We start from the raw sequence: 24,384 nt of genomic DNA on the forward strand, positions 1-24,384 counted from the left end.
ACCCTTGTATTGGGAAAGCAGGCATTTCTTACTTGTATATGATGACAGAATTTCTTCCGTCAATAAATGTATAACTTTAAGGAGTTTTCCAAGTGTCTTATGTAAGACGGTGAGTGGAACGAAGCATGACACTAATCCATTTAGCATCAGTCCACTTATTATATGTTTGTTTGTTAACATTCTCTTTGTGCCTTTTTATTCTTTTTGAATTAGAGGATGAGTATTTTTTTTTTCTTTTTTATAGAAAACAATGAGCAATCTTACCGCAATTACTCCTCATCAATGGAGAGACCTCATTAAATGGCTCCTTCGTTGATAAAGAGCAATTGTGGTGAGATTTGCTTAGTATTTAAAAAAAATATATTGATCCTCAAATTTAACAGTTATAAATAGCACCAAGAGAAAACTTATGATTTGGTTACTATTTTGACAAGGTTTCTTATTATTATTATTATTATTATTATTATTATTATTATTATTATTATTATATTATTATTATTATTATTATTATTATTATTATTATTATTATTATTATTATTCAAGTTTCCAAAGAATATGGTGTTCATTAGAAAGAAGAAATAGAAGGTAATGGGACGTACAGAAAGAAGAGATCTCTTATTAAAAAAGGGGAAAAAATTGCAGATTAATGAATAAATAGATAAAAATTTAAGCTTAAAATAAGCAGACGGTATCTTGAAAATCTCTACGGGATAGCCTACCCTGATTTCACTTCCAAAGATTTTGCTCTCGTTCCAATAATATTTTTAAGATACGTTTCCGGGTAAAAAAAAAACAAGAAGAAAAAAAAAGAGGATTAAGAATAGCAGGAGGAAATAAGCTTATATACTGCCATGCAAGGTTTTAAACTAAAAACAGCAGAAAAAGCCAATCCACGTCATAAGCATTGCGTCACTTCATCTCGTTCCAATAATAGAGCACCGTAGTTTGATTCAATCAACACCGTTACCTGGACCACTTAGTGCCTCAGTGGCATGGTCGGCCTGGTGTTGGCCTGTCACCTCGGTGGCCGCGGGTTCGATTCTCGGGCATTCCATTGAGGCATCAGTGATGTGTATTCCTGGTGATAGAAGTTCACTCTCGACGTTGTTCGGAAATCACGTAAAGCCGCTGGTCCCGTTGCTGAATAACCAGTGGTTCCATGCAACGTAAAAACACCAAACAAACAAACCTGGATCGACCACTTGTCTGTTTTTGCTCCTTGAGAAAGAAATGGGGCTGAATTTGAAACTGCCAGAAAATCGTTAAAAGAGGAAAGTTAGAAATGAGACCCGCATATTTTGATTCAGAAAAATACAAATGTGTACAATAGTATGTTTTGCTCTATAGAAGTTCCTTTTTCGTTTGTTTATTATAATCTTATATGCTTATATTATTTGTACTTGATGTTGTATTTTTTTTGTAGGCACTGTACTTGCAAAAACAAAAGAGATTACTATTTACTATGTATATTTTGCATTTTGTCTCTTTTTGGACAAATTTATACTAATTATTGTCCATTTTTGTCAATAAAATAACTAACTAAAAATAATTGTTGATCATGAAAATATTAAATGACAACTAAGCAGTACATTTTATATAACAGTATATAAATATATATTCATTTTTCTTAATCAAAGTATGTGGGTCTAAATGCTAACATCCCTATAATAGCGGTTTCTTGGGTGATTCAAATCCTGGCCTTTTTGGATACTTTTCCCAGTTAAAGAATATTCGATTACGAATCCGGTAATGAAATAAAGAGATTCATACACTGTCATTCGAGAATTTAAAAGTAATTTAATTCTACACTCTCCAGGGAGGCGTTAAAGCCGTCGTGTACACAGATGCCGTGCAGACGACCTTCATGTTATTTGGAGTCCTCACCGTTGTCGTCATCTGTTGCAGAGATCTTGGAGGTGTTGGCAACATTTTCCGCTTGGCTAATGCAGGAGGCAGACTGGAGTTCTTTAAGTAATTACAAAATTCATTCAAGTAATATTTATACATATTTATATATTTACTGTATGTATATGTGTATATACGCATGAATAATAAAAGGCAAATGCCACGAAGGAAAAAGTGAAACAACGGAGTGGTTGCTTGGAGGCCTTTCGACTCTAGGTCCTTTTCTATAGTAAATTGACATCAACCGTGCATTTGATGTCTAGGCCATTCCCTTACGACGCTCCTGATTGGCTGTTGATAAGCCAGTCAAAGGGCTGGAAATTCTCAATCTCTTGAGAGAGTTCACATAGGCAGGATGTATGCTCCATTTCTCCTAAAGAATACTTCTTTCAAACGTAGAGGTGGAACATACATCCCCGTGACTGGCTTATCAACTATAGCAGACATCGTGTGTCGAAAGGTCTAACAACCACTCCTTTGCTTCACATTTTCCTTCGTGCCATTTGCCTTTACTTATACATTCATCACGTTCTGTATCTTCGTAATTCAGTTACACACACACACACACACACATAGACATACACACACACACACACACACACACACGTACACATACACACACACACACACACACACACACACACATATAATATATATATATATATATTAATATATAGATATATATAAATATATATATATATACATATATCTACATATATATATATACTACATATATAATAATATATATATGTATATATATGTATATATTATGTATATATATAAAATATACATATATAATATGTATATATATGATATATATATAATATATATATATATATATATATATAATATATATACTATATATATATTATATATACATACATACATTCACTTACATATTCACAGTTTATAAAATATTAAACATTCAGATTACCATCGTTGATTGGCAAATTATCAGAGTATGGCGGTATGAAGGGATGTGGGGGTTTGTGGGGCGGGGGTTGGTTGGGAATTTAGAATATATCCATTATAATAGTCAACGAGCCATATCATACTGTATGCCTATCATACTCGTTTAAATCTAAAATCAGTTAACCTTTTATGAAGACGATATATCTTGATTACAGCATTGGGAATTAGATATGTGTTGTTGTTGTTGTTATTCTTATTGCAGGGTTGAAAAGGTCAGAAAAAGGTGTTTTGCTTTAAGTTAAAGACGCAGAAAATTCATGATAGGATATTTATGATTTATTTATTAGAATGGAAATGCAAAAAAATAGATAATGTGCATGTAAAACAGTACATAAAAATTATTACTAATAGAATATAGCGTATTTATTTTGATTTTCGTTGGTGAAACAAGGATACATCTGATCGTAGAGTTTGGCGCATTTTAATTTACGTTAGGAATATGTTTACAACACTTATGCGTGTAACCTGGAGGTCGGATCACGCCTTTTTTATGAAAACTCCAGCATGAGAGCGGGTGAAATTATTTTTTGTGTTTTTGTTTACTCGTAGATCAGAGAAGAAAGTAACTATTTGACAATTAACAATATAGCTTCTGTGGTGGGAGCTGAGAGAGAGAGAGAGAGAGAGAGAGAGAGAGAGAGAGAGAGAGAGAGAGAGAGAAAGGATAAACCAGATACCTGTTGTGAGAGAGATTAGAGTCAGTTGTCCCGACTGCGTTTGGAAATAAGCTGCTCTTTGTAGTCCTTTGAGATATTTGTCTACTGAAAAGATGTACTCTGTGTTCTTGTAGGTTTTGAAACGACGATGAATAATCGTGTAAGGAAAATTACTATACTCTGTTTTTTTTCATCTGTCCATCCACCTGTGGTGTTTTTGTATGGTAACACTGCGTCACGGGCTTTAGATAGTTAGATTCAGCTTGCATTCAACGATTATAATAATATCCTATTTCGAATATTAACGGTGTAATTCGCATACAGTAAATTATTAAAACACTTTTCAGTTACAAATGTACACCCAGATATCCTTCTATTTACCTAAAACTTACAATTAGCGTAACTATCTAAAGCCCGGGACGCAGTGTTACCATACAAAAACACCACAGGCGGATGGACAGATGAAAAAAAACAGAGTATAGTTTTGGAGACCTATAATATTCGCATGTTACAAAAGGAAAGGTTGAGACTGTCAATATCCAGAAAATACCCACACCGTACTGGGGTAGTACCCTCAGTGCTTCTCATGTGATGCACTGTAAGCATTACCTAAGGTTACTTGTAGTGTCCCTTCCAAGGACCCTAGCTGCAACCTCTTTCATTCCTTTGACTGTACTTCCGTTCATATTCTCTTTCTTCCCTCTTTTACAGTAACTGATTCAAAGCGAATTTTTCCTTCTGTAACATCTTTCAAAGCTCCTTTGCTCTCAATTTCCCTTCCAGCGCCGGGTGACCTCATAGGTCCGAACGCTTGGTATTTGGTCTAAATTCTGTTCAGAAAATACCTAGAAGCAAAATATGTGCGCATAACATAAAAATCTCATTAACAAAGCCGATTAAAAGTATGAACAAACTTCATAAACATGTTCGACATTTTTTTTCCAGCTTCGACCCCAATCCACTGGTTCGCCACACGTTCTGGTCGGTGCAGATTCAAGGATTCTTCTCGATGCTGTCGTGGGTAGGCCTCAACCAATCTTGCTACCAGAGATTTGCCTCCGTTTCCAGTATAACTTTATCCAAGAGGTATCTACACTGTGCGTCTTGTTGTAGTCATGATTCTCTTTTTTTATTTATTTTTTTAAAGAGGCAGGGCCAATGAGTTGCTAGGCCTACATGCTACAGTAGATTCACATCAGTCGTGCATTTGATGTCTAGGCCAGTCCCTTACGACGCTCCTGATTGGCTGTTGATAAGCCAATGACAGGGCTGGAAACTCTCAGTCTCTCTCGAGAGTTCACATAGGATGTGTGTTCCACCTCTCCTGATCATACTTTTGAAAGACTGAAGAGTTTTCCAGCCCTGTGACTGGCTAATCAACAGCCAATCAGGAGCGTCGTAAGGAACTGGCCTAGACATCAAATGCACGGCCCATGTGAATCTACTATAGGTCCATGTAGGTTGTTAAGTGTCGTCAGTGCACCTTATGCGGAGCACTGCAGGAATTACTTAAGGTTCTTTGCAGCGTGCCCTCGGCCCCTAGCTGCAAACCCTTTCGTTCCTTTTACTGTACCTTCTTTCATATTCTCTTTCTTCCATCTTACTTTCCAACCTGGCAACTTCAGGGCGAAATACAATACTGTATTGACATTACTCTTCCATTTTCTTAGTGCCCCTTTAATTGATTATGTTCGTGAGCCTTTCATTTTTCCAAAGCTAAATCCATTTTTTTTGTTTTTTTTTCGTTGAAATCAGTAAAAACAAGGTGATTTTAAAGGTATATATTCCTACGCTTTGTAGTTTGGGATGGGACTGGAAGTCATACTTCCAAACGTCCGCGTGCGCAGTTCCAAAGGCATAGGTGGTACCTCTTACTGCAACACGCTCCGACAGACTGAACTGAAACTGACTTTCTCACACTCATGTTATCTTCCAGACTATGCACCCTCTTCATAATAGGCCTCTACGTCATGTGGCTCACCTTCTACTTCTCGGGTATCGTAGCCTATGCCACCTACAAGGACTGCGACCCTCTCACCTCCGGAAGGATCGAGAAGTCCGATCAAATTCTGCCTTACCTGGTGTTGGATAAGTTGTCGCACATCACAGGCATGGCTGGGATCTTCGTCGCTGCCTTGTATGGAGGTGTACTAAGGTAACGCACGTCTTGAACCCAGATTCCCGAAAGGTATCCTTCAAGTTTTTAATTTAGATATATGTACATTTACATAACTGTGCATTTGTTTCTTCATTTGAAGTAGTATCGTTAGTACTAAAAATTTTTCAGAAGAACCAGAACAGAATACCATTATATTTAGGGAGCGCCTCATTGGCGTGGTCGTTATGGTTTTGGCGTGCCACCTCGTTGGCCTCGAGTTTGATTCTCGGGCATTCCATTGAAGTGTGAGAGATGTGTATTTTTGGTGACAGAAAATGGGCTTCAGAGATTTTGATATTATTCAGAGCTTTTAATCAGCCCATCTTCTGAGGAAATTTGGTTGGAAAATGTGACAATGCTGAGGTTTTGATATGTTATAGAGTATCAAAAACGAAGACACTGAGTCCGGGAAAAAAAAAAAGGTACAGTTAAGGGGATGAAAAGGGTTGCAGCTTGGGAATGACGGGACACTGCCTGAAACCTCCTAGTAATGCCTACAGTGCACCGGGGGCACGAGCTCCTTGCGGCGGTTTCAGAATCAAGAATGCTGTTTAAACAATTCCTTCGTTATCACATTTGGACTAAGAACATATGACCATTTATTTGGACTAAGACCATATGACCATTTAATTTGGACTAAAAACATATGACCATCATTAGAAATATTTTCGACACCAACAAGTGTGCAAGTCTCAATGAAATATTCGGAGCCTGAAGCAGACCATTACCATTTTAGATTTCTTAGCATAAACATGAAATGAATTCATAAACTTTATTAAAGTAACCAAAATCTCGTGAGTTAAAAAAAGAAAGAATATAAAGTCGCTGCTTCTCGATGGTTAACCGTAGAAACCTAAAATAGCTTAGGCCTAGATGTCAGTTAATCTGAAATAGCTTAGGCCTAGATGTCAGTATTTTGTTCTTTTCCTTTGTGTCTCTACTTTAAAGTTTAAATGACATGAAAGTATGACTGGCAAAAATCATTCGAATTTTATTCCAGATATTATGTTTCTGTGGTGACATGACTTTCGTAACTCCTACATTATTCCGTTTGCTTCAGTTCCCTCTCCTCTACGGGGAACTCCGTGGCGTGCATCTTATGGGAGGACCTACTGAGCCATCTGAAGATATTCAAGGACATCTCTGACGCATCAGCTACGAAAATCATTAAGTTAGTCTGTAAGTTCAAAATACTCTTTCTTAGACATTTAACATACTTGATGATAAGAGACTCAGATGCCTCTACAACTGCTTGATGTACTGAATTGTCCAAACATCTTTCCAGAGCAATAGGTTTATAAGTACCAATGATGACAGTATTATGACTTAGAGAAAGCCATTAGCTGCTAAATGATATCATGATACATGAAGTTAGATATTATTCACAACGGCTGATTGGCAAGAATATATATTCCGAAGTTTGTCGTTCCCTTTGCCTCTCTTCCTAGCTTCTACAGCCGGAATCATTGGCATAGGCCTAGGACTAGCCGCAGGCAGACTGGGAGAAATCTTCCAAGTCTCAGTAAGCATCGAGGGCGCTTTTTCAGGTTCCTTGGTCGGGATCTTCGTGGCTGGAATTTGTGCTCCTTGGATCAATAAGAAGGTCAGCACAAAATCTAAGATATTAGTTTAATTTTAGGTTTCTGCAAAAGAAAACTATTGTGACGGCTTTGTCTGCCCGTCAGCACTTTTCTGTCCGCCTTCAGTTTTAAAAACTACTAAGGCTTAAAGGGCTACAAATTGGTATGTTGATCATCCACCTTCCAATGATCAAACATACCAAATTGCAGCCCTCTAGCCTCAGTAGTTGTTTTTATTGTATCTAATTTTAAGTTAGCCATAACCGTGTGTCTGGCAACTACAGGACATGCCACCACCGGGCGTCGCTGAAAGCTTCATGGGCCACAGCTCATACGCATTATACGCTGTACAGTAAATCGATTCTTCGGCACATTTTTTACTTGTTAAGTTTCTTATCTAATTTGTCTATTAAATTACTTTCATTCCAATGGAAAGACAGAGTTCAAGAAACAAAAGCCCAAGAGGGGAAGGATTATTGCAATGAATTCCTGGTATTTGTAAATAATTCGTAACAAATTCAAAATTTTTTGGGGACCTTTTGATGGTCAACGACTACATAAGTTGACTTACAAATTAACCTAATCTTAATTCAAACCATAAACGTCCAAAATAGCTTGTTGGAAACATTTCTATGACAGCCTGAATTAACGATCAAAGGCTATTATTATTATTATTATTATTATTATTATTATTATTATTATTATTATTATTATATTATTATTATTATAAGGTTAACTATACTCTGTTTTTTTCCATCTGTCCATCCGCCTGTGGTGTTTGCGCATGGTAACACTGCATCCCGGGCTTTAGATAATATCCTATTTCGAATATTAACGGTGTATTTCGCATACAGTAAATTATCAAAACACTTTTCAGTTGCAGATATACACCCATATATCCTTTTATTTACCTAAAACTTACACATAGCGTGACTATTTAATGCCCGGGACGCAGTGTTACCATGTGAAAACACCACAGGCGGATGGACAGATGGAAAAAAACAGAGTATAGATTCAGATCAGTTAGTAGGACTAGTGGAAAATTACCCTGTCCAGATATGAGATTGAGAGAATAATTTAGGTCTAACTATTCTTTCATATGACAGAGGATGTCATAAGAATTTAGCTAATACATTGTTGCTGCAATTGCCAAGTACATCCATCTTAATCGAGTAGAATCCTTTGATACTTCATTATTTATAACAAATCACGCAAGCGCATATATGATTAAAGACATTGAGAATTTTATTATATAAATATGGCTAAGTTTACTGTTAAGAAAACAAATCTACTCCCTTTAACCGTTGCACAAACAAGACCTCAGCTTTTCCCGCCTTTTTTTCTTTCTTTTTTTTTTCATCAGGGAGCGTATGTAGGTCTCCTCGCCAGTCTCTCGTTCAACTTATGGTTGGTGATAGGAAACTTCATGAAAGGTCTCGGGTCTCCGGAGAAATTACCTCTTTCTGTCGATGGATGTCCCGAGAACCTCCTTCACCTCGCGAATACAACCCTGGGTTCCTTCGGGAATCACACAGCCGCCGAGATTTCGTTCAGCTCAATCACCGGGGACGATGCAATCACCGATTTCAATACCGCGACGTTTCCAGAGGAGGAGCCCGAGTGAGTATATTAGACCGGCGACAGATGATGCTGAGAGCCTCCTCCTCTCCTCCTCTCAGCCTCTTTTTCTTCTTCTTCTTCTTTGCGTTTATCTTCCTTGGATTCTCTGTGAAGCATAGTATTGTCTACCCAATGATTGTACATTTCAAGTCTCTCTCTCTCTCTCTCTCTCCCCATATGCACACACATGAACAGAGTAGGACTAAACGTGGTTGGGTCTATATGTGTCAGTTTTTTCAGGCAATGTTATGTTGAACGTGAAATAGTTTTGTAATTCTTCACATTTTGTGTCCGTTCGATTCTTGAGAATCTTATAGAAATATATTACCATAGCGCTGCAGTCATTCATGGTTCTTTATATAAGAGACATCTCTCTTCAGCTCATTTCGGTTTAAGAAAAGTCTGGCCTGCATACTTTGATGGGAGCAGTAATCCGGTTCTGTCAGTGATGTCTTTGAGACAAAAAGGACAGCATTCAATGGAATTTCTTCGGATCCTTGGCTCCGTATGGGGATAGTGCCGTCAGTGCACCTCATGTAGTGCGCTGTAGGCATTACTTGAGATTGATTGCAGCGTGCCTTCGGCCCCCAGCTGCAACCCCTTTCGTTCCTTTTGATGTACCTCCTTTCATATTCTCTTTCTCATATCTTACTTTCCACCCTCTCCTAACAATAAATTCATAGTGCAATTGCGAGGTTTTCCTCCTCTTACACCTTTCAAACCTTTTACTGCCAAGTTCCCTTTCAGCGCTGAATGACCTCATAGGTCCCAATGCATGGCCTTTGGTGTAAATTCTATGTTCAGTTCAATTCAATGCGAATTCTTGCAGTTACAGTATATGAGAAGTGTGTGGCTTCACTTGTTTATATATATATATATATATATATTATATATATATATATATATATACAATATATATATATATATATATATATATATATATATATATATACATATACTTTCAAGGAAGTATTCACAAATCAGGTTTCTGAACGATGTAATTAAAACGCACACAATAAAAGGAAGAGAGAGAGAGAGAGAGAGAGAGAGAGAGAGAGAGAGAGAGAGAGAGAGAGAAATCTTTTCTTTAACTTTCATTACCATGTGCATAAAAAAATGTCATCGATCTAAAAAAAAGATATATTTTTTTGTTTTGGTTGAGAAGCTACATTCCTGTACCAGTTGCTGAAGGTTCTGGAAAAAAATAATTCTTTAGGAATATTGCTTAATCTTTTCATTGCAGTGGCTAAGTTTTCCTCAACCTGTTACGTTTTTGACAAAGATATTGATGTCTTATTCATGGTATTTTGAGCTGAAAAGAATCAGTTTCAACTGAATGGCTTACATTTCTTCGAAAAGAAAGATTACAAGGAAGATTACTGCTTTCCATACTTGATAGTTTTCAGATTTAATAAGTTATTTGACTTTCTAGAGCAATATTAGGCCGAGGAAGCAATGTTTTACGTTGCACGAGTATTCTTTTTTGAGGTCGAAGATGCCCAGCAACTGGTGCATTTGTTATTGAAACTCAAACGCAATCGTAGAATGTGAGAACGAGGTTTTACATAATTTAATCTTTTCCTAACAATGCATTTGGACATCAACGAATGCTTTCGTTACAGTGAGGAAGTTACCCTTACAAGATCTTGCATTGATGAAAAACACTCCAGCTTGATTTAATTATCCTCTTATGCATCCCTTGGGGTTCTTTTTATTTTTTTATTTTTTTTTAATCCTGTAACCTTCCGTATCACATTCTCTTTTTCTCCTCCTTCACAGGAAACTGGCAAAAGATATTTACAACCTCAGTTACTGCTACAGAGGTACTCTGGGCATCCTCCTCAACCTCCTGTTTGGTACGATCGTCTCCTTCGTAACAGGTAAGAGCGAAACTCTATGGCGTTACTTGAGTAAGTGATTTCTGATTCCCCGCCCTTAATTAAAAGCAATCGTTCTTAATTATTCATGCAACGCTGGCACAAGTATTTTCTAAACGCACACGTGCATGCATATACATATATACAAAGAAAGATGGATTGATATACAGACATAATATACAGATTTGTGTGGATATATATATATATATATATAATATATATATATATATATATATATATATATATATATATATATATACATATACATATATGTATATATATATATATATATATATATATATATATATATGTGTGTGTGTGTGTGTGTGTGTTTGTGTGTGTGTGTATACATATAATATATGTATATGTATATGAATAACTTGCTATGTATAAATAAAGGTTTTTGTCGCGAAGGAAAAAGATGAAAAGCGAGATATCCAAGCACTTTCGGTCTAGTTCGACCCTTTACTCCTGCACAACTGATCTTATAGAGGAAAAATAATAGTCAAGGTAGGCTTGATATCCAAACTGACACTACAAGATTAGCAATAAGGACGATTTCACTCTACAGAAACGAGGAAACGCCTGAGGGCAGCCACATCTTGGAGGATACACACGCGGTCAACAGACGATTCATCCAGAAAACAATACATTTTGAAAAAAAGGAGGCATATACAACTTATTATCATGAAATTTACAAAAATGTTCCCAAAAAAATTATTAATGAAAAGACGAGAAAAAAAAGAGAGGGAGAGAGAATATCAAGCAAGAGAGAGAGAGAGAGAGAGAGAGAGAGAGAGAGAGAGAGAGAGACAGACAGACAGAGAGAGAAATAATTAACTATATACATGTGGGACTAATTTATTAGTAGTTCATTTATTTTAAGGTCCTTCATAAACATTTTACAAATATACGGGTCCAAATGGTACATTCCCGGACTAATTGGGCGCATAGGTTTGTTTTCCTTATGAGTTTTGACTAGGCCCTATAAATAAGGTAATGAGGGACTCTTTACGGTTAACTTACACAAAAGTTCTTTTTTATCTTTAAGGATTTGTTTGATATTGATATCAAAGTTTTTTATTACTTGGTCCAACGGATTTTTCGCGAGTTTTTTGTGAATTATTTCGTCTTCTAGTATTGTAGGGCCAATTGCTTATAAACTATCTAAATATCTTATTAAATTGTTATCCCCGCTACTAGGAACTGTATCTAATTCACACATCCGGAATTCTCTTGATCTTTTGGAAAAATTAAATAACATTGTACTAAACCCTAGCGATATCTTTGTCAGTTTTGATGAATGTTCTTTGTTTACAAAAGTCCCTATTGACTCTGTGTTATAATATTTAAATAATGAACTTGTACTGCATGAATTGCCTATGTCCGTTAATCATATACCAACAAATATTTGGTATGGCCATGGGTAACCCTTTATCACCTCTCCTTTCAAACTTATATATGGAATTTTTTGAAAGACAACACCTCCCGAATATCACATTTGTCCCCTTAAAATGGTACAGATATGTAGATGACATCTTAGTAGTCTTACCTGTTGGTATCAATGCAAATGATTTATTGTCTAAATTGAATAATTTAGGGCCATCTATAAAATTCACTGTTTAAATTGATAATAACAATGTCATCCCTTTCCTAGATGTATTAATACATAGAAAATCTTTCCAATGTAAATTCGGTATTTATAGAAAACCCACAAATAATTTAACATATGTACATTTTTATTCTGGCCACCATCTTAGTATTAAAATTTCAATTTTTTCTTCTATGTTCTTACGTGCTTTGCGTATCACGATATCTTGACCAAGAAATAGAATACATAAAAAAGATAGGAAACGATCTCTGCTACCCAGCTCATTTAATTGATTTATGTTATCAAAAAGCTCACAAAAAGTTTTATAGTGTTGCAATTAATGAAAAAGAAATGCCTAAAAATGTACTTAGCTTACCTTACTTTCGTGGATTTGCAAAAAATAAAATCAATATTTAAATCGTTTAATGTTAATGTAGTGTTCTCTTATAACAATACCATTAAAGATATGCTAATTAAGAATAGTCCCGTAACAAATAACATCATTTACAAAATTCCTTATTTTGCGTTGGTCAGTCAAGTAAAAATTTATGTGTACGTATTAAGCAGCATACGTATTCAGCTAGAACAGCCCAGACTTCAAATGCACTGTTTATCCATCTGAGTGGAAAATCTCATTGTATTAATTGGGGTGATACCTCTGTAATTGCTAGATCTAAAGATTATATTTCTAGAAATTTACTGGAATCAGCAATTATACAAATCACTAATAAAAACAGCCTCAATCTTAGTCCGGGAATATACCATTTGGACCCGTATATTTGCAAAATGTTTATGAAGGACCTTAAAATAAATGAACTACTAATAAATTTGTCCCACATGTATATAGTTATTATTTCTCTCTCTCTCTCTCTCTCTCTCTCTCTCTTTTGCTTGATATTCTCTCTCCCGCTCTTGCTCGATGTATTTATATATTTTTTTTCTCGTCTTTCATTAATAATTTTTTGGGGAACATTTTTGTAAATTTCATGATAATAAGTTGTATATGCCTCCTTTTTTTTCAAAATGTATTGTTTTCTGTTGACCACGTATGTATCCTCCAAGGTGTGGCTGCCCTCAGGTGTTTCCTTATTGCTAATCTTGTAGTATCAGTTTGGATATTAAGCCTACCTTGACTATGTTTTTCCTCTGTAAGATCAGTTGTGTCTGAGTAAAGGGTCGAACTAGACCAAAAGTGCTTGGCTATCTCGATTTTCATTTTTTTTCCTTCATGGCAAAAACCTTTATATACAGTAATATATATAATATTTAATAATACTATATATATATTATATATATATATATATATATATATAACATACATATATAATATATATAATATATATATATATCATATATAATATAATAATATCATACACACACATATTAAATTCCATTTGATTATATATATATACCCCTCTATAATAAATAAATAATTATATATATATTATTAAATAATTATTAAATATTATATATAATAGGCCTTCATGGCGTATAATCTATATATATACATATATATATATATATATAATATATATATATATATATATATATATATATATGTTATATATACATATATAATATATACTATATATATATATATATATATATATATATATATATATATATATATATATATATATATATATATATATATATATATATATATATATATATATATAGTATATATATATATATGTATGTTATATAATAATATGATATAATATATATATATATATATATATAATATATATAGTATAATATATATATATAACATATATATATATATATATATATATATATATATATATATATATTATATTGGTATATATAATATAAATATATATATATATATATAATATATTATACATATATATATATCTATATATATATAATAATATTATAATATATATCTATATATATATATATATATATATATATATATATATATAGATATATATATAATATATAATATATTATATTATTAATATTATATAGATATATATATTATATATATAATTATAGAATATTATACTATATATATATTATATACTTAATATATATATATATATAATATATAATATACATATATATTTTATATATAATTTTTAATATATATTAGTAATAATATATATATCTATATATATAATAAGAATATTATCTATTTAAGTATATATATTATATATATTATTTATATTAATATATTATAAATATAATTATTTATATTTATTTAATATTTTTATTTATAAAATATAAATAATTAATTATATATATTAATATATATATATTGATTTATATAAAGGAATTTTGCACGAAGGAAGAAAAATGAAAATCGAGATAGCCAAGCACTTTCGTCTAGTTCGACCCTTTACTCAGGCACAACGATCTTACAGAGGAGGTAGGCTTAATATATATATATATATATATATATATATATATATATATATATATATATATATTATATATATGTTACATAAAAAGAGGGATGTATTAAGACAATATATTTTAGATACCGTTGTAAAGTGATGTGCTGTGACATTTCTTAGAATGTAGAGGTCATCAGTTTAACTTCCCATGGAGACACAGAAATGCTGATGTATCTTTTTGGGTGACGTGATGTCAAAATTTCTGTCGGTGCTGGTCAGTGGCATGTCCTGTTGCTACAGGCGGTCACAAAGTTGACTTCTGAAACTGATTTTGGGCAGTTTCCTGGGGCGTGAACAATGTGTGTGAGTTCGTATGTGTGTGCAAGCTTTTTCCCTACACATGAGAGTGTAGGTAACCAAGGTGGGAGATCCTTACAGAGGCGGCAGAAGCCAAGATGGCTTCTGCAAGAGTACTTTTGACGAAAGTGTTGCAAATACTGTGTTGAATGGGTAAGCATATTTATTTTTGGCCAAAAGTGTGGCTTGTCTGTATTTTGAATGTTTTTTCAAAGATGTTGTATTTTACATGATCTTTTGATTTTAATTTATAATCTTGTGCTTATCGATATGTTCTCTTGTCTTTTTATAGGCGGTTCTGAGAAAGGGGAACTGATCTGAGACAAGGGGAACTGGCTTGATTAATTTGGGAACTTAACTAATGTTTTATGGTGTTACTATGGTGTACTGTACTATGACTATGCCTAGTTTTATGACTTAGATAATGTTGGATTATTGGAGTAGAAATATGGAGTTGGTTATCTGAGTTCAATCTTTCATTTAATCTTTTTGTTAAGAACCTGAGTTATTTAGTTTACACTTTGCTTTTAAATAGATGTTATTTTTGTAATTTCACGAGTCTGATTTAATGGCCTTAGGTAATGGAGAGAGAGAGAGAGAGAGAGAGAGAGAGAGAGAGAGAGAGAGAGAGAGAGAGAGAGAAGGGGGCCAGGTGTTGGTGTTGGAGTGAGAGGAAATGGATGTTGGATATTGCCAGTGTTTAGACGCACGGATCCATTGCTACCTTTTAAAATAGAAGTACCGAGATTTAAGAATCTTCAGTTAAATAAATAAATAAATAAATATATATATATATATATATATATATACATACATACATCTTGTACTAATAACCCCCAAAATTGCTCAGTGCCTGTGGATTTTTGGGGCCAACACTAATTTCTTGATATATGGCTGTTAAGTTCTCAAGTATCTCTTGAATTTCGTTTGATAAGGTTTCTCAATTCTGGGGAGACTTCTCCTGCATGTGAATAGCTATACTCTGTTTTTTCCCTCTGTCCACCTGCCAGTGGTGTTTTCATATAGTAACACTGCATCCCAGACTTTAGATAGTTATGCTCTGTGAAAGTTTTAGGTAAATAAAAGGACATCTGGGTGTACATTTGTAACTGAAAGGTGTTTTAATAATTTACTGTATGAGAATTACACCATTAATAATCGAAATAGGGTATTACTATTATTGTTGAATGTAAGCTGAATGTAATTATCTAAAGCCTGGGACGTAGTGTTACCATACGCAAACACCACAGGCAGGTGGACAGATGGAAAAAAACCAAGTATACTCTGTCTTAACTAAAAGTAAGAATTAACGATAAACACAACAAGTAAAACTTGCACTGAGGAAATCGAGTTTCCTGTATGAGCGCCCCATGCAGCATTCAGCTTTGGCTTGGTGGCAGTCTGTCCTATAGTGTTGCCAGATGCACGACTATGGCTAACTTTAACCTTAAATAAAATCAAAACTGCTCATCTAGAGGGCTGAAATTTGGTATGTTTGATGATTGGAGGGTGGATGATCAACATACCAATTTCCATTCCTCGAGCCTCAGTAATTTTTAAGATCTAAGGGCGGACAGATAAAAGTGCCCACGGACAGACAAAGCCGGCACAATAGTTTTCTTTTACAGAAAACTAAAAATGAACATCAGATCTAACTTTTTTCATTACAGGCCCCAGCCACTTTTTAGACTTTTACTTTACCACCATTCCTTTCTCCAGTCTTCCTGTTCGACCAAGGTGCAACTGTGTATAGCTTTTTTCTGGTTCCACCTTTTGATACTTGTACTTAGCCTTATAAGCCTTAAATCTCATGAATCCTCATCATCATTGCAGGGCCAGTCTCCCCAAAGGATGTGGAACCTAGACTGGTAAGTCCCAGTTGCCTGTACGTATCTGTATAGAAGGATCTGGAAGATCCTCAGACCCAGCGAAGGATTGACGTTATCAAAAGACGATCCCCTCGTGGACAAGATGGCCGCTGTGCCAATGCTCATCCTCAAGACACCGAGAAGTGCCGACAAGCCTGAATGACTGCTGTTGAGGTCAGCTTGTTTACATTCACCTCACGGCTGTGTTTGCCTGTAGGCTACCTAAAGCCCTGTCCACATGGGTGAGCTGTGCCCGACAAACTTTGTTCGATGTGACGACAGAAGCGGAATACAGCGGGAGAGTTCTGACTTTCCCTGATTATGATGTCACAACAAACTAGGTTCGCCGAGCAAAGCTCGACCGCGTGGATGGAGCCTAAAGGTGCGTCCACATGGTCAAACAATATCCAACGGACAAACATTGTCAGCAATTAACAATTGCCTGCCGGTCTTTGCCTTGTGAGCAGAGTAAAAACACTGGTATACAACCTCATCTGGTACCATTGTTTGTTGCCAGATCTACTTCCATCGTTTCAATGCTTATGATGTCCTCCTGCTTCGCCTACAATATGGTGACAATGTTTGTCCATCGGACATTTTTGGACCGTGTGGACGCACCTTAAGTCTAATCCTGGACTGGTTCTGTAACAGCCGCAGTTCGGTCTACAAAAGGTCTCCCTACTGAAAGTAGGTGTGAGGAGGTAAATTTTTACCTGTAAATGAAATACGAAACATTATGGTAACAAAAGTGAAAAGGTAAAAACAAAATAAGCAACAGGTAAAGTAAGTGTTTAAAGAAATGTGTCATGAATAAATTTCTTCCTTTGTGTATCTCATACGAACATTCGAACGCAATTTATTAAAGTTGAATAATGTGGAAGCAGGCTTTGATTCCTGCAACGGTGACGATCATAAACGAGAACATAATACACGAGAAAGATCAAAATGGTTCAGATTTTTTTTCTCTACCGGATTTATGTTTCACATCAGTGTGTTTGTTGATGTGTTTGTACCAAGCTGAGCTTGTACAGCACCAGTTGTTTACTCCGTGATCAGCCCATGGTATGTGATTGTATATATATATATTATATATATATATATATTATATATATATATATATATATATATATATATATATATGTATATATATATCAGTATATATATATATATTGTCATAAGCTGCGTGCCGGGTAATAAGTTAGAATATGAGAAATCCAAGTTTTGACTCTTCTCAAAATATACCTTGTGTGGACTTGCCTATACTGACTGAGGGAGATGCACATAAGCTATGGGAGAAAAGTATAAAAGAAAAAAAAAGAAAAACTAATAGAAACACCAAAATTACTTTTCAAAAGGATTGAATGTAAACGTAATTTGTCCACGAAAATAATATAATTTCCATAAGGTGATCAGAAGATATAATTTACAGAAGCACTGTCTGGCTCTGTGGCAAAACAAGCATGCCACCAAATTGCAAGCAGAATCACTTGACCTATAGGATCTCGCAGGAACATGAGATACGGATCAAGAGCTTAAACTAGAAACATTAATAAACACTAAGCAGTGGATCATCCTCCTCCATTCTCTCCTAATGACCTATTCATCTCAAACCATTCTGATCCTGCCATTCCTGTAAGATAACCATTCTTTTACCCACATTCCTCACCCCTTCATTACTTCTTATGCTACAAATAGTACGTGAACAATTCATCTTTTTTTTTTTTTCTTTTCTTTGAAACAAGGTGAGCTGAAAAGGCAGCACCATTTGAATAAGAATGTCGCCAGAAAGACGTTAGACCAGAGGAAGAAAACTTGAGGACTTTTTTCTTCTTCATGCGGATTAGATTATAGTCGTTGCCCGTTAATTCAATACAACAGTGTTTTGTCCACTAGTCCTAAACTCGATGCTGCCTGCTCCGCGCTCCGTATCATTAAATTCGTTAATCGTCTCGTACCCGCGTTACTCGTCTCGTTCCCGTGTTACTTGTCTCGTAACCGTTACCGCGTCACTCTCAGTCTGTCACCGACCTACTATTATAGCTGGACTTTGGCATGACTACTTGTTTGAGTCTGGACCGGTTATAGGCGGTTTCCTTCCCCTCGTCGTGCTGTCTACTTTGACAAAGGTGTGAATTTTATTTTTTAATGTGAATGTTTTGCATATCTTGGTCATGAGACGTGAATAAGGTAGATGTATGTTGAGATTATCTTAGGATTTCGATAGCTGATGTTACCAATAGTATTGTCTAGCCAGTCGAACGGAAATTAACTAGAGGTAGACTAAAGAACAAAGGACAGGACCTTAAATCGAAAAATGGTATAAAATAAAAATGATTCAGAGTTAAATGGTGGCAAATGAGAGCCAGGTCCGAGGGCCAGAGAAGTAGCTACTCTCCAGGACGATTTCTCATCACTCTAGTTCTCCATCGACTGCAAGCAGTAGCCTCATCTGGCTCAACAGGATACTGGATCCATACATGAAGTGCATGATGGTAGGTCCATGTGTTTCACCAAGCCCCCATCCCCAGCCCCAGCCCCATAGGGAAGGCAAACCCGTCGAATATTGTGAAAAGATTTACAATAATTTCTAGTTTATGGCTATTTTGAACCAATTTATGCGATACAATGTTATGATTCATTCCCCAAATCTTTCGTCAGGCAATAGCCATCTCTCTCTCTCTCTCTCTCTCTCTCTCTCTCTCTCTCTCTCTCTCTCTCTCTCAGTCTTATGTTATTTGTGGATTTGGATGATTTGTTGCTCCCTGGAGTCTGGACCTCAAGGCAACAATGTTATATATAATTTTTTTTAACTTTGTTTTGATAGCCGATGGTTTGGTAGAATTACGTGAAAGATTTTAATAATACGAAAAAACTTTTGATTTTACTATAATTCAAGGATATATGTAAGGAAATTGAGGAAGGGAAATCTAAGGAAATTTGGCCGTGAATGTAAGGAATCAATTTTTTTTCTTATGGAAGCACTGGTACGGGATGTGTGGCGTCACTTGGGAAGACGATTTGCGTGTGTGAGTGTGTGTGTGTGTGTGTGTGTGTGTGGATAGGAGGGCAGTAGTGTAGTGCGTACATATGTGTCTAGTTGTTGTACTGCAGAATTTAGAGGGTGCGATGAGTGCGTGGTCAAATGTGGTGGACAGCAGGATGGAAGAAAGGGAATACGAAGGGAGGTACAGTTAAAGCTCTGGGACCTACGAGGTCATTCAGAACTGAAAACAATGGTGAATCGATTGTTAGGAGAGGGTGGAAAGTAAGATGATGGAAAGAGAAAATATGAACGGAGGTTCAGTAAAATGAATGAAAGGAGGTTGCATCTAAGGACCGGGGCAGCCAATGCCTTTTTCCGTCGATGAAATGCCCATAACTAATACACTTTAGCATCCTAGTGGTGGATATTTATCTTTCATATTCTCATTTCTACAGTGCGCCGAACGAGATGCACTGGCACATCACTACCCACGCCCCATTATGGGTACTAGATTTTATGAAAAACTTTGCGATGCGCAAAATAGTATATTGCTCCAAGGTACTAAGACCCACCAGCCAAAATCTTCTAGAAATGAGAATATGAAAGATAAATATCCACCACTAGGATGCTAAAGTGTATTAGTTATGGGCATTTCATCGACGGAAAAAGGCATTGGCTGCCCCGGTGTTCGCTATGAATACTTGATAGCTCTATGCCCGGATTATTTAAGTTCATTAATATGCCAACATGGCCGATAGAGAGAGAGAGAAAGTCTTTAAACTCCCATAGCAAAAATAGAATTTGATTGATATTTATTTTAATTAACTTGAATGTTTACACTCAAATGCTTTAGTGTTCTGTCCTCCAAAGTCTCTTCATAATGGATGGTAATATGTCAATAGCCACAAATAAAACAAACCTCCCAAATGAATTTTCAAAAGACAGTAACAGAACAGAAGACCAAGGACACAGGGTAAGACCGACTCGCAGAGATATTTCCATTCCTGGAAGGGTCGGGGGTTGGGGTGGATAAAAAAAACACTTCTGGATACTTGTCATTTCCGTTTCCAGACCCTGGCATTGACAAAGGCCCAAGAGGGGCAGCCGCCCCTAAATCCCGTCCCATGACAGGGAGGGTCGAGGGGGAAAGCATTTGGGACAATGTTGACCTGGGTTTGCTGAATATGCTGACCCCTTGCTCTCCAGTTATGATAATAATAATAATAATAATATTGATGGTGGTGATAATATATAGGTAATAGACCTTTCAAACATGAAGTGTTGAATGCTATTTCTGCATCGGCTGCATTCAATTTATATAGGGCGTTCTATATCTTTCTAATAACTAGTTTTGGAAAGATAGAAAAAAATCTATATAAATCTAATATAGATGATGCATCAATAATAATAATAATAATAAACAAAACCGACAGAGGTGAGGTAGTAAAAAATAGACTTTAAAAGTTAGACAATACTACTCGAAAATAGCCACTCCAAAGAACTCACATTGGATACAGTAACAATTACTACACAAAACTACAACTCCTGGAGCTGTATCGTGTATAAGTCTTGTCATCAGAGCGCTCTACCGTCTACTGCACCATAACAATGACATCTTCGATGGCGCTTATACATTTGACTGAAACAAAACGAGCCTAAGGGGAAGGGTTTGGGATTATATTTCTCCTCCTCAGTCCTTGTTTTTTAACCTATAAAATTATTCTTTATTTGCAAAGCAGGAAACCATTCCTTATTGCAAGAAAAGTGCAATATATTGCAACTTTCCATGCACGGGAGAACATTAGACTGCATTTTATCCAAAACGGATTGTTGGTGGGTTTCCAGACAATTTCATAATAAAGTTGCTAATTTGCATATTTATACCTTACAACTTTGCCTGTTGCAATGATATTGAAATATATTGCAAACTTCCATGCTCATTCGTCATTAGAAGACACTATTCTTTATGCTGTTTAGAGGTAAAGTCGTTGTGGCCACTAAAATTTTGCCAAAGGCTACAGCAGCCTTGATATTTTAATGAATTTTGCCGGGCGTGCAACATTGCAATAATGCAAGAAAAGTTGCAATATAGTGTCATTCTGACTACACTTTCGGCTTAACAGACCAATCGCTTTCCTTTCACTAGTTTGAAGCAAAAGCTGGTTCGTTCGATCCCCCAACCACCCAAATCGTCTTGCTTTTTCGGATGTTATGAGTTTGTTTGCAACGTTCCCGTGATGCAACAGATTGTTGCAACATATTGTGATTTCGAATGCACATTTACCATCAGAATCCCCATTGGACTGCCTTTTATTCAGTTCGAAGCTTCAAAGGTTGGTTTTGAACTCCCAAAATCCAATAGTCTAAACTTTACTCAATTTCAAGTCATCTTTTTTTATTCCTTATAAACAAAGTAAGACTTTGGACCTCTTATTTTCAATAATCCTAATTTTTCTTTCAACATTGCTTCATTGCAAGCATATTTTAATAAAAGCACATTATGCATGCATACATTTTAACGACCAGTTGCAAAATGACAATATATTGCAACTGTTCCCATTCATTATTAGAATTCGGGTAAACATTTTACCGTGTTAGAAGGAAAGACTATTTTGCTCATTGTACTGTTTCAGAGGCTATCTATAACCTTGCTACTTTTGACGAATTTTGCATTCCTTGCAACATGACCTCACTGCCCCTGTTAACTAACATCTTGCATACTGCATCTCCATCTGCAACGCTACAATTAATGCAGATATTTATTGTCCTTTATAATAGCCCTCTACAATAGTAATTCTGGAATAAAATGATTGCATGACCTGTTGATGACTGTTTTTTTATTTAATGTTTCGGGTGTAAATATAGTCTTTGTCCAATAAGTCTTGACTTAATTTCATGCAAATGAAAATACAGTAATGGTCATGTGATTATAGGAAGTTCAGAGGTTAAATTACGATTCAGTTTTATTTCAGTTTCAGCCTCTTGACTAAGCCAGCGATAATTGGGAGTTTTCCTCTAATTATGTTAATGAAACCTTACTTTAATTATGTCTTCAATTCGACGTCTACTCTAAGGCGGCCACGTGGTCAACAGGAGGTCCTTCTCCGCAGAACAATTCAGAGAATTATCGACCATAAGCAAGTCGTTATCGCCATCTATTGGCCACCTAAGAACTTCGGCGACAGTGGACAACTGTTTTCGAAGATGGGTGAGGAAACTAGTTACATTATTCTTAAATCCCATCTTTTTCCCAAAATTTGAATTGATGAGTATACTGGGATTTCTAAATTCAACGTCAATTGGAAATTAGTATTTCATGGAAAGGCAAATTACTCACAAATACGATAAAAATAATCTTGCCTACAGTCTTCCCCCATAGTCAAAATGCCACCGCCCGTCATAGACGATATGAGGATCCAGGCATACCAATAAACTGAAATGAAACATCGTATTTTGGACAAGAATACTGCAGCTCTGAGCAAAATAGCATCGAATCAAAAGTGATAAATTCGGGTGTCTGGACTTACTGGAGACAAAGTGCAATAGCAAACTATCTTTAATTCATCTGCTTTAAAAGCTAAATATAGTTTGCCAGATCCGAAAACCCAGGCATACCAACAAACTGAAATGAAACATCGTATTTTGGACAAGAACACTGCAGTTCTGAGCACGAAATAATCGATTCAAAAGTGAATTACTTTAATTTGGGTTTCTAAACTTACTGCAGTTACGTGTAATAGCAAACTACCTTTAATTCATCTGCCTTGAAAGTTGAATATAGATTGGCAATTCCGATAACCCTTCTCTCACTGCTCGTGGGCATAAGGTCTCTGACCAAATACTTGCAGGAAACAAATATATACTTTTTACATTTTTTAGGGATAATCTTCGAAAATAAACATTCTCAATATAATTCAAGAATAATGAACCAAAGAAAAATGTTTAAAATAAACTGATCAAACACAGATGCTTCTCCAACTCGATTGTAGAAATCGATGTGCAAAGGAATCATCATTTTACGATACATAATTTTCAAGAAGTATTGGGCAATGCTTAAAGAAGGAAGGTCTTTTGTGGTAATATGAATAGGAGTTGTCAATGAACGGGTTATGTATCGTATGTAATGACTGAAACATTTCAGAACAATCCTTTTTTTTCTTTTTTTTCAAGAAAATTATCTCAATACACACACACACATACATACATACATACATACATATATATATATATATATATATATATATATATACACACACATATATATATATATATATATATATATATATATATAATATATATATAAACATTACTAACTTGAAAATACCTATAACTTAGCACCAATTGAATTCTGAAAGAGTTGACAGATAATATTGAAAGCAAAGTTTATTTTTATTCTTCATGATTATAGAGAAATGCCATTCAGTCATCTGACGTCATTTGGAGGATTAAAGCCA

The 24,384-nt window shown here is 35.3% G+C and overlaps 1 protein-coding gene across 1 annotated transcript; it reads left to right on the plus strand.

Annotated features, from left to right (window-relative positions):
* The first annotated feature begins 1,822 nt into the window (after positions 1-1,822).
* Positions 1,823-17,653, plus strand: LOC135220086 (sodium-coupled monocarboxylate transporter 1-like). The gene is made up of 8 exons (XM_064257405.1): positions 1,823-1,971; positions 4,479-4,619; positions 5,470-5,688; positions 6,752-6,870; positions 7,140-7,294; positions 8,635-8,891; positions 10,671-10,771; positions 16,913-17,653. Exons 1-8 carry the CDS (start codon positions 1,865-1,867, stop codon positions 16,978-16,980), a joined length of 1,167 nt encoding a protein of 388 aa, XP_064113475.1. The 5' UTR covers positions 1,823-1,864; the 3' UTR covers positions 16,981-17,653.
* The last annotated feature ends 6,731 nt before the right edge of the window (positions 17,654-24,384 follow it).

This window comes from Macrobrachium nipponense, chromosome 1 (assembly GCF_015104395.2).
Source record: "Macrobrachium nipponense isolate FS-2020 chromosome 1, ASM1510439v2, whole genome shotgun sequence".
Taxonomy (NCBI): domain Eukaryota; kingdom Metazoa; phylum Arthropoda; class Malacostraca; order Decapoda; family Palaemonidae; genus Macrobrachium; species Macrobrachium nipponense.